Raw genomic sequence first — 14,585 nt, 5'->3', positions numbered from 1 at the left:
GCTATTACGTATTGCTATTTTATAGATTAATGGTCAACTAATTTAACTAGAAATGGAATTCAATATACCTAATCGTAATCAAATTAAAAACAGCGATAAAAATAATAACCATATGTAGTAATAGGTAATGTTAAATGACTTAAATTGAATAATAAAATTTATCGCTTAACCCATTATGAACTTCTGCAATGAGAAACAGTTGTTAAAAACTATTAAACGTGGTAAGTCTAAAAATGAGAACTTTTAAGTACAAGGGTTTTGCTATTCACTTATAAAGACCATTCACGACAATAATTCATCACGAAAAATAACAGGTTTTAAATATACATAATACAGGAGGGAGAATAATATTTAAATGTATTATATAAATATAAAAGTAAGTATAAGGATCTACAATGTGTCAAATTATTAAATAAAATCATTTTTCAATCTTTCATATATAATTAATAAGTCAAAACTCTCTCTGAATCAAACTTTTTGCTTCTTCTGAATTTCGAATTAAAGAGAACAAATAATTATGCATGTTGTATTAATTTATAAAATAATATTAACAATTTTGACTGTCAATAGTCTAAAACTGAAAGTTTATCTGTAAGAAAATAGGCAATTGCAATTATTAAAGTTTTCAATTAAATATCTACAGTTACCTTTTATTATTGAATCTAAAGCTCTAAGCTATTGAAGACTATTCTATTTGCTGTAAATAATATAAATTTAAAACACAAAGTTTAATCTAATGTTCTAGATTTATGATCAGATGAAATTCTAAACAGTTTTCGTTGTTTATAATTAAAGTTGTTTTCAGATTTATTATGGTAAGTATCTCTATTACTAGTTTTAACAGTGAAATTCTAAAACAATTAGTATCAGATTTGTATTATTATGGATATATAGTATGAATGGACCGCAGATGACTACTGTAATATTTAAAATGGTTTATTTATAAGTATTCGAATTCAATAATAAAAGAGGTGACTTTAAAATAAAGCATGATCTTATTAAAATAATACCAATATTATTACAATCATTTGAAGCATCCGACTACTATATTATAACTACATAATTTCTTAAATAAATATTTTGAATCTATAATCACAATAAATATACACTATTTAGTTTTTAAATGATAATGTAGTAGGTAAGATTGGTTAAGATATTACATACTTAAACCAGGCAACATTATACAAAATACAATTTCGGGGGAGAGGGCTTACAAAATATAGTAGGAAATACAATTGTACCGCAACATATGAAAACAATTTCTCGTTATTCTTATTTTTAATATGACAATTATTATGCTAAGTATCCAAATGTTATGCATGTTATTTGTTTAGAAGTAAGTTTATAAGAACTATTATAATAATAATAAATAAAATTTTAAATGTTATAAACAGAACAGACATTTATTTTATTAGTACCTATATGCACATAAAATTACCTAAGTATATTATACTATAAGTACCTAGATAGAAGAAAATCAAACAATTTATATATAATACGCAGTTAAAAATTCAAATTTATATAAAATCCATTTTCGTAGTAATTTCAGTTGCTAACCCATCGATTGGCTCTACCACATTTAAATCAAAATTTCTGGTATATGTTTAGTAGTAGTGCTAATCTAGTAAGTGTATTTGAGTGCATTGTTTTGTAAGTACGTTTTTAAGTCCTCCGTAGAGTTGAGAATGTAATGTTCGCAGTAACAGTTAACAGACAATGTGGCCAAAATGTACCTACAGTATTGGATTTAATAATACATAACATTTCAATTTAGAATTTTTAGTCATCGATTGAGAGTTATAAGAAAATTATTGACAAATGTGAGTTTATTATATAAAGGCTTATATCGTAAATGTTCATTTCTACTGGCTACGTGGTTCTCAGTAATCGTTATCACTATTCCACTATAATAGATAATAACAACTTGTACTTTTTATAACCCGGAGCCCTAATAGTAAACAAAAGAAAACTAACCAATAAGGTATGTGTTTATTTTTAATAGAAGGTGTATAATTTGACTTAATTTTCGAAGAATATATTTTGTGGGAGGGGATTAGACTTCCAATCTTCTGCAGAAGTTCTGTTGCAAGTGCAAGTGTTTGACTTAAAATTTTGTATTAAGATAATGTTATATTAGAAATACTAAACAAATATTCAGTGAAAATCGGTACCAATACATATCTTCGTTCATATTATGGGTCTTGATCCATATTTAATTTCCTAACATTATTTAATATATTATGTCTGCCACCATATTATTTGCAAAAATGTAGAATGAATTTTCGATAATATTTCACCGATTATTATTCGCTCGCAAGTATAATACACTATTATTCTGTTTTTATATTAATTATTCATGGCAATTGACAGCAACCAGCAACTGTCTAAATACATTGGTTCATATAATCTGGTCATTGTACTGGTATTTATGTATATAGGTGTATGATTAAAACATATGTTTGAAGTTGAAAACAGGCTCCTTGTTTTGATATAATATATTGTAACTAAACACCAACTATGCGTTAATATATAATAGCTTATTACGGTTTCTCTGTTTTATTTATTTTATTATTTGTAATAGTTGTATAAAAATGTTTATTTTTATGACTATTTCAAATATATCTACGAGATTATTTGTAAATATATCGTTGTTAGTTGAAAGTCTTTAATTAGTTAATACTTAACAAGAAGTACGTTATGCAACATACCTAAGTCATATTATTAAATTTATCATCATAAAATAAATGAATAGTTATATATTACTTATGACTTTGTTCTTTTCAATTTCAATGGATCAATCGCAACGCGCAAATACAACAACCGGCGCAATTAATTGTTAAACCAAACCATAGGTTGTTAAATTTTGTTCATATATGTTATTACCACTGACAACAGATTGTTTGGAATGGTTTTTCGTTCAAATATATTCAAAAATTGTGATTTCATATTTTTAAAATCAATGAGTTTAAAGAAAACAGATTTTAATGAGCACTATAAAATATCCAATTCTCTGCTATACAAATCGAACACCAACTAATTTATATTTAATCATAAAACATTTGAATCTTATAAAAGTATGGATTTTTAGATCAATAATTAAAAATAAGAAATAAGAAATATCTAAAATTGTAAACATTCTTCTTTAAACATACATTTTATTTTAGTTTAATTAAGATTAATTTTTGATAATTTAGTTACAGTAAAGTATTTATACGAATTTTACTGCATGTATACAAAATTAAATACTATAGTCACGTATGACTAGAAGATATTGATAGAACTTGAAGTTTCACCGTGTATGTATTCAGGAAGCTATGATTTATATGGACATTTTTGTCCAAATACTTCCATGAAGATTAGTTTGTTACCATCTAACTGTACTTCATTTGTTTATGAAGTATTAAATTTTAATGTTGAAGTAAATACTACCATATCAACAGATGATAAACGTAAGTTAAAACTATCATTGTAAAATGACATTTAGTCTTGCTATTAAATTGAAAGTAGATAAATATATAGATACTAGTAATTGCATTTTTAAGATTCTGAACAGAGATCAATTTAGGTATTGATTATTATAGAATTTATTTTTATAGCATAGACTCTCAATAATTGGATGTTTTGGATATAAAATGAATTTTAGTATGTATTTTTAAAATGTATAGATTTAAAATCAATTTTATTGAAAGAAGAAAGAAACAAAACACTAATGAAAATTAGAAATTTGCAGCAAATAATATTGAGTATTTTTATTGTATTGCAAAACAAATATTAGATGAACTTTTACCATGAGTTTTTATAAAATATTTTCATCATACATTGAGCAACATTCTATCAAACTTGTCGCTGTTTTTATTAAATTTTATTGGAACATTTTGCTTGCTAAAATTCTGTAATTTAACTTTAAATGCAATGAATTTCATAAAATACCAATACAATATTTTTATTAGACAATAAAACATTTTTAATTTATTTTAAATATTTGTTTTATTGAATAGTATAGTGTTAATTTTAAATTAATTAAAACTTTTCAATGACTGCAAGTACTATTTTTAGTAACGCAAGTATAATAATAAATAAAAATTGTGATAAAATCAATGTCAAAATAGTGCAATTCTTCGAGTTACATACATTGGAATTATTTAATGGCTAAAAATATTTCAAGTTATTTATCTTATTATACTATTCAAGTATAGAGTATATTGACATAAAAAAAATAATATGAATCTATTACCCAGAATGAATTGACTACTTATATCCATAGAATACTTCTACTTTTTCAATCACAACATTAATCTTTTAATTTACAGATTTTCATATAAATCTTTCCAAACTGGTAAGCACATTATTGTATATATTGGATTACGTAAAATCAAATGAGGTTGGAGTGATTACACACATTTGGATCAATGTTATTACAAGTACTAATTTAAAAATCTGTGTAGAATGGATCTATATACAGGTTTTAAATTCTAAATTTGAATAGTTATCCATAGTACTTAACTGATTAAAACACTAATAATAGAAATAATGTAATATCTCTAACTATGATTTATATTACGGTGATAAAAAACCATCTAAAAATTAGTATAAAGTGACGGAATGATTTAAATTCAAAAAGTATTGAGTAAACTAAAAACATGTAAAATAAATTTAATAAATTAAAATTCAATGAATATAATTATTCTTTGTTGCTTTACTTTAAAACCCACTGATTTAGAGCATGTTTAGTTGCAAATAATAATGTCTGTTTGATTTCATGCACTCCAAAAGTGCAAAATACATTAAATTTGTTTTACCAAACTAAGGTAGCACCTAAATCTAAATAGCCATAGAATCAAGTATTACTATTAACCTGACATAAAAACAAACATAAAATCTAAATATATAATATATATATAATGATAATATAAATAGATATAATTTAGTATGAATAACTGATATTCGTGTTCACAGGAAGATGAGGTAGACTCAGTTGACTCAGGTATTGTTTAGTAAGATATAAAAAAAGGTTTTATGAATATGTAATTTATTGTTGGATAACATTTCATTGTTCAATAATATCGACTGGAATAATTTCTTAAAAAATTAATAATAATTTTATAATTTAATTAGAAAATGGAAACATTGATATAAAAACATACGAAAAAAATTAAACCATTCTAACTCCTAATATTAATATTAATTAGTTATTACAAACAAAAATCTTATTTGCTATTTTTTTGTACTAGAGCAGAATTAATCTAAGACGGTTGATACTGTAAATATAAGTTTAGGTACTTGTTATCACCATTTATATTTATGATTGGTATACACATGAGTAGAGAATACTGTTTCACAAAACGTTGTTTTTTACTAAAAGTTATAAACAAACATATGTATATTCAATTTGGTTGCAACAAATGGTTGTTAACATTCCGATATAAAAAATCAAATAAAAATTTACATCATAAATTACAAAAGTTTTATCATAAATATAGATTTTACATAATATATGTTTTAATATGAATAATAGTTAATTTGTATACTCTGTTTGACTTAGATATTTTTTGATAGGACATCAAATATTTTATGATACGTTAATTATAGTTAGATAACAATGATTTATCACTTTGGTCAAAACCTTTTAAGCAGTTAAAATTTAATAAATACAGATATATTATTATTTACTGTCCTTAGCCTCAAGATGGTAATTTTGATGAAACATTTTACAAGAATTTGACAAATTATGTTACTGTATTAAAAACAAGTTCAGTGTTTTCTGAGGTTGGATTATTTATGAATGCAAGCGACATGATTTATCATAGAAATAATTCTAAGGCTCCAGGTTGTAAGTAACAAATTCAAATAGTTTATCAACTAACTTATAATTAGGAATAATTTTTTTCATAATTTTCTTTGATAGGGCTCGATTATGATAAGTGGTTGAATAATATTATGGATTATTATATAATTAGTTTTGATAAATTTAATCCATGTAATAACCAGTTTAAAACTGGAATCGTACCATTAGATAACAGTGATGCTCAGACCAATAATACCTTGGTAAAGTTGGTATTTATATGAGTTTATAAATTAGTAATATAAAGTATATAAATTTAACTTTTGTTTATATTTTATTTTTCAGATGAAATTTCAAAATGTTTTAAATGACTCAAAAATGGCAGAAGACAAAATTTATCTTGAATTTTCATTGAGCCCAACCGTAAATGACACAAATACTGAAACTCTACCCACATGTTACGTGACATATAAAAAAGTATGCAAATATTACTAATTCAATATTTTGATTAATACGCTGAAAAATAATATAAAAAATTAACTTATGTTTTTTATTACTATTTACTATTAAAACGTCATCTATACAAATTAAATGAATATAAGCAACACTTTAAGAATTGGTTTAAATTGCCTACAATCTGTCTACAATCAGGAACACTAATAAATTAGAAATAAATATTTTATTCATTGTGATAATTATAGGTATATTGGGTATAAAAGACACTATTGTTTTAAAAATATTGAAATTATTATTATGATTTTTTTTTTTTGAAATACGTTTGACGTTTTTAGTTATGTGAACTTGGCAACTATACTTTTTACTGGTGTGCTGATAATGCTGATGCACTTTTTTCAAAAGTAAAAAATTTTTAAAAATTATCAAGTGTTCCTTATGCTTGATTTTATGTATTATTTTTAATTTATAGGGTAAATTTGCAAGAGACATAAAAGCAAAAGGAATAGTAGCAAAATATATCGATACAAGTGATCCAACTGGAAATTGTGGTTGTGATAATCAAAATCAGTTTATTACTTATTCAATGATTTTCCGTGGTTTTTTAAATCAAACTCCTTTCACAGACTGTGAGAAATTTAATAATGCCACTATTCAATTAGTAAATATAATTTTACATTTTAACCCTTTGTAGTAGACCATTCATAAATGATGATAACAATTTAATTTTTTGTACAATTATTATTTATTATTTTTTTGATCAATTTAAATGTTATAATATTTAAAATTGGAGGTTATTTAATATATTTTTGAGGAGTGGGATAAATAAGTCCTATTGGTCACTTAAAAGTCCCTATGGTCCGTTACATCACTACTATTTTCTTATTTCCAATGATAAATAAGTAATAATTAATTTAAATTTAATTAATTAATTAATTAAAAGTATAATGTCTATGTGAAATTATAATATAATTCATTTTTTAAATTAACAACAATATAAACTTATAGGAAATAGTTATTGAATCAAAAAATAAATGGTCTTTTTTTTTTAAATTGTAGATTCTAGTTAAAACATGTAGTGGTTACTATGTTCAATATTATAAATATATAACTCATAATTTATCATATAAATAATCTTATGTTCTTTCGATCATTTAATTTAATAAATTTATTCGTTTTACAATTAAAAAATAAACGAGTAAATTTAAATAACAAACAAGCAGACTCAATATTCATGAACGAAAAGAATAAAATATAAAAAATAAATTCGGCGTGCGAGTCCGTGATACTGTTGGAGAGCATCAATTAATGATGTTTCTGACATAGGTACAATCTATCTAATTCTAAACCTCGCTACTATTATATTAAATCTTACATTACCTATTGAAACTGTACCTAAACTTTAGTTTTTATCAACATTTATTTGTTGATTCGACAGTTCTAATTTGAATACTATAAGTAGTAGTTCAAAATCAAATAGATATGTTGATTTTACATATTCTAATTTGTTAATTAAAGATTAACCCAAACCTTACACAAATCGATACGGCACAAACCTCTCATCACAACTAAAACGGCCGTTCTCATAGCCACACAAGATAAAAACGATATGAAAGAACAACATCATTGGTATTAGATGGCTATAGAGACGATGTGACGATCATGCGTTACTATGAGCCGTCTGAATCAATGACAAACGCAGAATTGCTAAACGACGGGCATAAATACCGGCGCATTGCATATACATTATACACGCTTCATCATTCATTCAACGTGCAGCTCTCGAAGCATCAAGTCTCTCGACGCAAACAAAGTCGCACACTCAACAGGGCACTAGCGCCCACTCACAGTCTCTCCTACAGCCACCACGCTGCCACAGAGATCAAAATCAACAGGGCATCAGCGCCCACAGGTAAGCCATTGCTAGCAACGGGAAACTACCGCTTATAGCTGTCGTGGGGCCGCGCCCTCACATCGCCGCAGCATCCCACCCCACTTACCAACCAACACCACCCATTCATCCCTCTTACTCTCAATAAAACGTTCTTTTCAGAGCGACAGGTAAAATACTGCCACTTTCGCGATGGGCGGTCGCAAACCGCTTAAGCGTAAAGGAGGTAGCGCCTCTAACACTGTACACAAACTAGCACGCCAACGCTCAGCGCCTCCCTCCCCTTCACCGTCACCAAATTCTACCGATTCCGAGACAATCGAGTCCCTTTCGGACTCAAGCACCATGACATCCTGTACTTCTGACATAGACCCTTCTTTAACTGCAGTAACCAAACCCGCTTCACCATCCGTACTTAAAAACAACTTAACTTCCATACCTAAAAACAACTTAACTTCCGTACAAAATAACAACATAACTTCCGTACCAAAAAATAACACAACCTCCGTACCAAAAGATAACTTAACTTCCGTACCAGAAATCACTACTTCCCAAACATCTGCTGCAATCAAACCAAAAAACTCAAGACCTCCGCCCATCATCCTAAACTCCAGCTCCTGGCGTAAGGTCGCCCCGGTGATCTACGCCCTCCCTAACCTTACCCCAAACTCAATGACCGCCAAGACATCGGCAAACAACAAAATCTCCATCCAGACATCAGACCCATCCCAATTCCGTCTGATTCAAAACACCCTATTATCCAATGGTACCGAATTCCACACATTCTCCCTCCCAGAAGAACGATCTGTCAAGGTCGTCCTGAAGGGAATCCCCACCGACATCCCGGTCGACGAGATCAAACGGGAACTCGAAACCCTCGGCTTTTCTATCCCATTCATCCGCCGTTTCGGCACTCCTGAAAAACCCATGCCCTTATGTCTTGTCCACATTACCGCAGACCAAAAATCCAAAGATATCTTCCTTCTAAACAATCTGTTTTATATTTCCATCTCGGTAGAACCCCTAAAATCTACCGGCCCCTCCCAATGCTTCTCGTGCCAACGCTTCGGCCACGGCTCCCGAAATTGCGGACACCCACCGAGGTGTATTAAATGTGCTGGCAACCACGCTGCCAAAGATTGCAGTAAAACCCGTGATCAATCACCGACCTGCTGCAACTGCGGCGGCCCTCATACCGCCAATTTCCGTGGATGTCCACACTTCCTTGATCAAAAGTCACTCCCACCACCAACCTCTGTCCCTATCATCCAATTACCACAAACCCAACTCCCCGTCCAACCAAAAACCCAACAACTACCCAAATCTCTTCCTCCACCTCCAGCCTCTAAACCGACCTCCACAATTTCCTATGCCTCTGCTACATCAGGGTCTGCTCACGCTCCAGGTGTCTCCCTAGCCCCCCAACTGGACCTAACCCTCATTCTAAACCTCCTAACTGCCATATCCACCAACCAGGATCCGCAAACGCTGATCCAATCGACTATCAAGACATTCCTGACCATACTCACTCCTCACAATGACTAACTTAAAAATTCTTTTTTGGAATTCGAACGGCATAAAGCACAAACTCAACGAACTACAAGTTCTCGCACTACAACTGAAAACTGACAAAATTTTACTGAACGAAACTCGACTACCCCCCTCTACAAAGCTTCACATACCAAACTACATCACATACAGGAATGACCTACCGCCCGTCCGTGGTTCCCCCGCCCACGGCGGAACGGCTGTTCTCATCCACAGACGCATTGTCCACCAACACATCACTCTCAACACGACCATCCAAACCTCTTCTGTACTCATCCAACTAAACAACCACAAAATACTAATTTCAGCGGTTTATAAACCTCCCAGTGCAATACTAACGACAAACGACCTTGACATACTCTCTAAGAGCACTGAATGGCAAATATCAGCGGGTGACTTCAACGCCAAACATCCACTGTGGTATTCCCACACGACAAACATTGCCGGCAGAGTCCTCTCTGACCACGTACAACAATCTGACTACTCCGTTATCGCTCCCTCATCCCCAACCCACTTCCCAACCAATACACGTTACAGACCTGACATACTTGACATCGCCCTTGTACGTTTACCTTACCAAACTCGTATTGAAAATCTTAACGAACTTTCTTCTGATCACAACCCCATTCTTCTAGAAATCTTATGCACTCCAATATCGTCTTCTCCTCCAACTACAAACCGTTTTATCAATTGGAACAAATACAAAACTATTCTCATATCCTTATCTAACAATACTACACCGTAAACTGACAGACAATCCATTGACCATGCAATTGACCAACTGACTAAAAACATAAGACATGCAGTAGAAGCAGCACATTTACTCCCAAACACAAAAACTCAACATTTATAATACCGCACTACATTAAAACCAAAATAACAACGAAAAACCGTTTGCGCCGTGAATGGCAAAGAACCCGCGACCCGACACGCCAACTCAACGCAAAAATATCACTAATCCGCACTTTACTTGAAACTCACAGAACGGACCAATGGGACATTTTCCTTAACTCTCTTGACCATCTCGACGGCTCTATCTACAAACTTAACAAATGTCTCCTCCACAAACGCCCAACATCTCACCCACTGACCGGCCCTGATGGCCTAGTCTTTCCGGCTACCGACCGTGCTGAACTGATAGCCGACTCCCTTGAACAACAGTTTCAAACCAACCCTGGTCCCGACATACCAGAAGTAACCACATACTACCAATCTCTACACGACACAAACATCACCAACTCTAAACTTTATACCATTCCCGGCACCATTCAGAAAATCATACACAACCTCCACAAAAAGAAAGCCCCCGGAGACGACCTCATCACTAACACAGCTCTTAAATTTCTACCCAACAATATCTTACTGTCCCTTACACAAATCTTCAATAGCTCCTTCAGAATCTGTTACTTTCCTCTTGCTTGGAAAAAATCAGTTATCATTTCTATCCCCAAACCTGGCAAAGACCACAAACTACCCGTAAACTATCGTCCAATCGCTCTACTCTCGTCCCTATCTAAAATTTACGAACGACTCATACTCACCCACCTACAAACCAATCACCGTGACAAAATTCGACCTGAACAATTTGCCTTTAGACAAGAACACTCTACCACACTACAACTGACCAAACTCACTCACCAACTGAGCCAAAACTTTAATAACAACCTTAACAGTTAACACTGCTTCTATCTTCCTTGACGTGGAGAAAGCCTTCGACCGAATCTGGCACGAAGCTCTCCTTTACAAGCTATCTCAACTCCATATTCCTACAGAAATCATCAAAATCATCGAATCTTTCCTCTCAAATCGTACCTTCATTACCAAAATTGATGATTCTTTTTCGTCCACCAGACACATCCTTGCAGGTGTCCCTCAAGGCTCATGCCTATCCCCAACCCTCTTTTTAACTTTCATCAACGATTTACCGACCACTTCTAAAGCCTTTCTCTCATTGTTCGCGGATGACACTATGTTCTTCACCACCGATACAAACCCAAAACGCGCAGCTATCCAATTACAACATCAACTTGACCTGGCTACCACTTGGTTCTACCGCTGGCGTATCAAAATAAATCCGACCAAAACTGTAGCAGTCCTATTTGGGCGCTCAAACACAACTCACATACCACCACTACAAATCAACAATTACCCTCTACCATGGTCTAAACAAGCTAACTACCTCGGCGTTACTATCGGACGTAAACTTACCTTCGGACAACACATACATAACATAACTAAAAAAGCTACCCGCACTCGTGGAATGCTTTACCCTATTCTCAACCGCACCAGCCCCGTACCATTGACAACCAAACTCAACATACTCAAACTCTACATCTCTCCAATACTTACATATGCAAGCTCTTCCTGGGCACCCTTCATTGGCCCTTCTCAGTGGCGCCGTATTGAATCCGTTCAAAACATCGGTATACGTACGGTAACGGGCATGCCTTCTTTCGTTAAAAATTCGGTGCTTTTAAAATCAACTAACTTCAAATCTATCCAAAATTCGATCCACGCTCATTCCAAAACAATGTTTTACAAAAATGCCTTCTCCGACTATGAATATTTAGGTCTTTTAGGTAAGACAATCTCCCCTCCAACCACAAAACTTATCCCAAAACCTTACCCAGTAACCTGAACCCACCAACAAACTTAAAAAAAAAAAAAAAATAACTACCCCACAACAATTCTTTTCCGACTACGAACACTTACGTCTTAGGTAAGACAATCTCCCCACCAACCACGAAACCTATCCCAAAACCCTACCCATTAACCCGGACTCACTTACAAACTTACTAACTACCCCTAAACTCCATCCACTAGTAGAGGCTTAGCCTGGAATAGTAAACGGCACAGCCAATCCACCCAAAGCAAAGCAAAACATTATACACGATCAGTCTCTCTTCATCATCTCCAACTATAACAACCAGTTAGGAGCCAGAAGAAAGAACCAGACCAGCAACAAACAATATACCAACGAACCACCTGCCGTGACGAAGAACCAGCAAGATCATACAAGTGATCCACCCGACGAACTGAAACCCAAGTCAAGTGATCTCAGCGAAGTCGGCCACTGGCAGCATAGAGATATTCGGCGCTTATAAGCCTGCCGTGAAGTTTGGACCACCGCTGTTACCAAATCAGTACTTATTAGGACTACCCAGATCAATGCCAAAAGCGCTTCCCAGCCAACGCCGCCATTCCTGGTGCGATGCGCCATCGGTCATCGGCGTAGCTACAAAGCCGTCTTTTAGGCAGACCTCGAGGTACCGTCATCGTCAGGAACTTCCCTGGTGCGCCTGCTGTTACTACCCGGACAACCCATATGCCAGCGCCACTTGGGCAGGCTGTTATTGTAGATTCCTCCCATCCAGCTATGTTGTCAAAAACATACCGTTACTGCGGCGGATGTCACAATTTCACTAACCCCAGTGGTTAAATTCTGACTCTCCTCCCTGTTATAGCAATATATGTTGTAATGTAATAAAACAAGTGACCGTAGTAACCACTTGTCTTCCTATTTCACCGAACCCAGTTGCCGTATCGGACAGTTCTCTTCAAAATTCTATTATTGAGACAAGGTATGTAATGTCAAACTGTTATCTATTTATAGCAATTCGTGATTGGTTCAATAAAATTATTTCACAATTATTATTTAATTTAAGTTACAGTGATATTTCTGAACTCATTCATACCAAAATTAAATAACTATAATCTGCATTGTGACGTAGTAAGAAATTGATGGTTTTTCAGAACTTGGAATATCACCCACAAACTGTATTCAGGCATTCGCCGATGATAATTGGAACTCTTTGTCAAGACAATTGCCATAAACATTTATACGATACCAAATACTTTATACTTCTGTTTGTTTATGAAATAAATAATTTTAAGCCTGATCAATACTTCTTTATCGTGATGGTCAATATAAGTTAAAACTATTAGTGCTATAAATTGAAAACAGATAAATATATAAGATGCTTGTATTTGGTACCCATTCTTAACGGATCAATATAGATATTAATTATTTTATATAATTGTATTTTTAAATATATGACTCTCATAATTGGGATGATTGGATACTAAATACAATTCTTAGCCATGCTCATGTTTAAGATGTAATTAGAACCAATTTTATTGAAAAATAAACAAAAATTAAAGAAGAATAGAAATTTACATAAATATTTAAGTATTATATTTTATTTAAAAATAATAAATATGGGTCTTTTAAATATTTTATTAACATTTTCATCGTTTATTACAACATTCTAGTATTGTTTTTAATTTATTGAAACATTTACTAGCCCAAAATGTTTGAACTAAATAAAATTCTAAATTTAGAGTATAATTTTCATTATAATAACTTTTGCAGTTAAATATAAAGGAATTCCATTAAATAACTTAATACAATACATTTGTGAACACAAAAGCCTTTTAATTTATTGCAAATAAAAATAAATATATCTTTATGGTCTATAATGATTCGTATTTATCATAATGCTATATAATTTTCTCATCGAAAATTTTATTTTTATTTCCAGTAAACATAATTAATTTTCTTCAATTGGTAAACCCTTCTCTCTGCCGTTGATCAAATGGTTGGATGAATGCGATTAAAACTTCAAATGATTCAGCAACCAAAGTACTCAATTTAAAAATGTTATTAATGGATCCCAAAACCAGGGTTTAATTCTAAGGAATTTGAATAAGAATCAGTACTAAAATTTCCATCATATCATATTAAAATAAATATTATTTATATTCGATATTCTGAGTTAGAATTATTTTATATTAAACGGTGCCCAGATAAACCAACCAATAAAAATTAGTATACAAAGTGACAAATTCACTAATAGTTGTGACAACATAAGGTACTTGTATGGTAATAAAAAGAAAACAATACGTAACTGG

The 14,585-nt window shown here is 32.0% G+C and overlaps 1 protein-coding gene across 1 annotated transcript; it reads left to right on the top strand.

Moving 5' to 3' along the window:
- Positions 1-175: 175 nt before the first annotated feature.
- On the top strand, positions 176-7,189 carry LOC112592488. The gene is made up of 8 exons (XM_025336551.1): positions 176-221; positions 3,309-3,449; positions 4,311-4,336; positions 5,680-5,830; positions 5,906-6,045; positions 6,128-6,259; positions 6,574-6,639; positions 6,708-7,189. The coding sequence occupies exons 1-8, from the start codon at positions 176-178 to the stop codon at positions 6,927-6,929; spliced, it is 924 nt and encodes a 307-aa protein (XP_025192336.1). The 3' UTR covers positions 6,930-7,189.
- The last annotated feature ends 7,396 nt before the right edge of the window (positions 7,190-14,585 follow it).

The sequence above is a fragment of the Melanaphis sacchari genome, unplaced genomic scaffold, assembly GCF_002803265.2.
Source record: "Melanaphis sacchari strain LSU unplaced genomic scaffold, SCAv2.0 Contig1785_pilon_pilon, whole genome shotgun sequence".
Taxonomy (NCBI): domain Eukaryota; kingdom Metazoa; phylum Arthropoda; class Insecta; order Hemiptera; family Aphididae; genus Melanaphis; species Melanaphis sacchari.
This window is presented reverse-complemented; position numbering and strand designations above follow the sequence as displayed.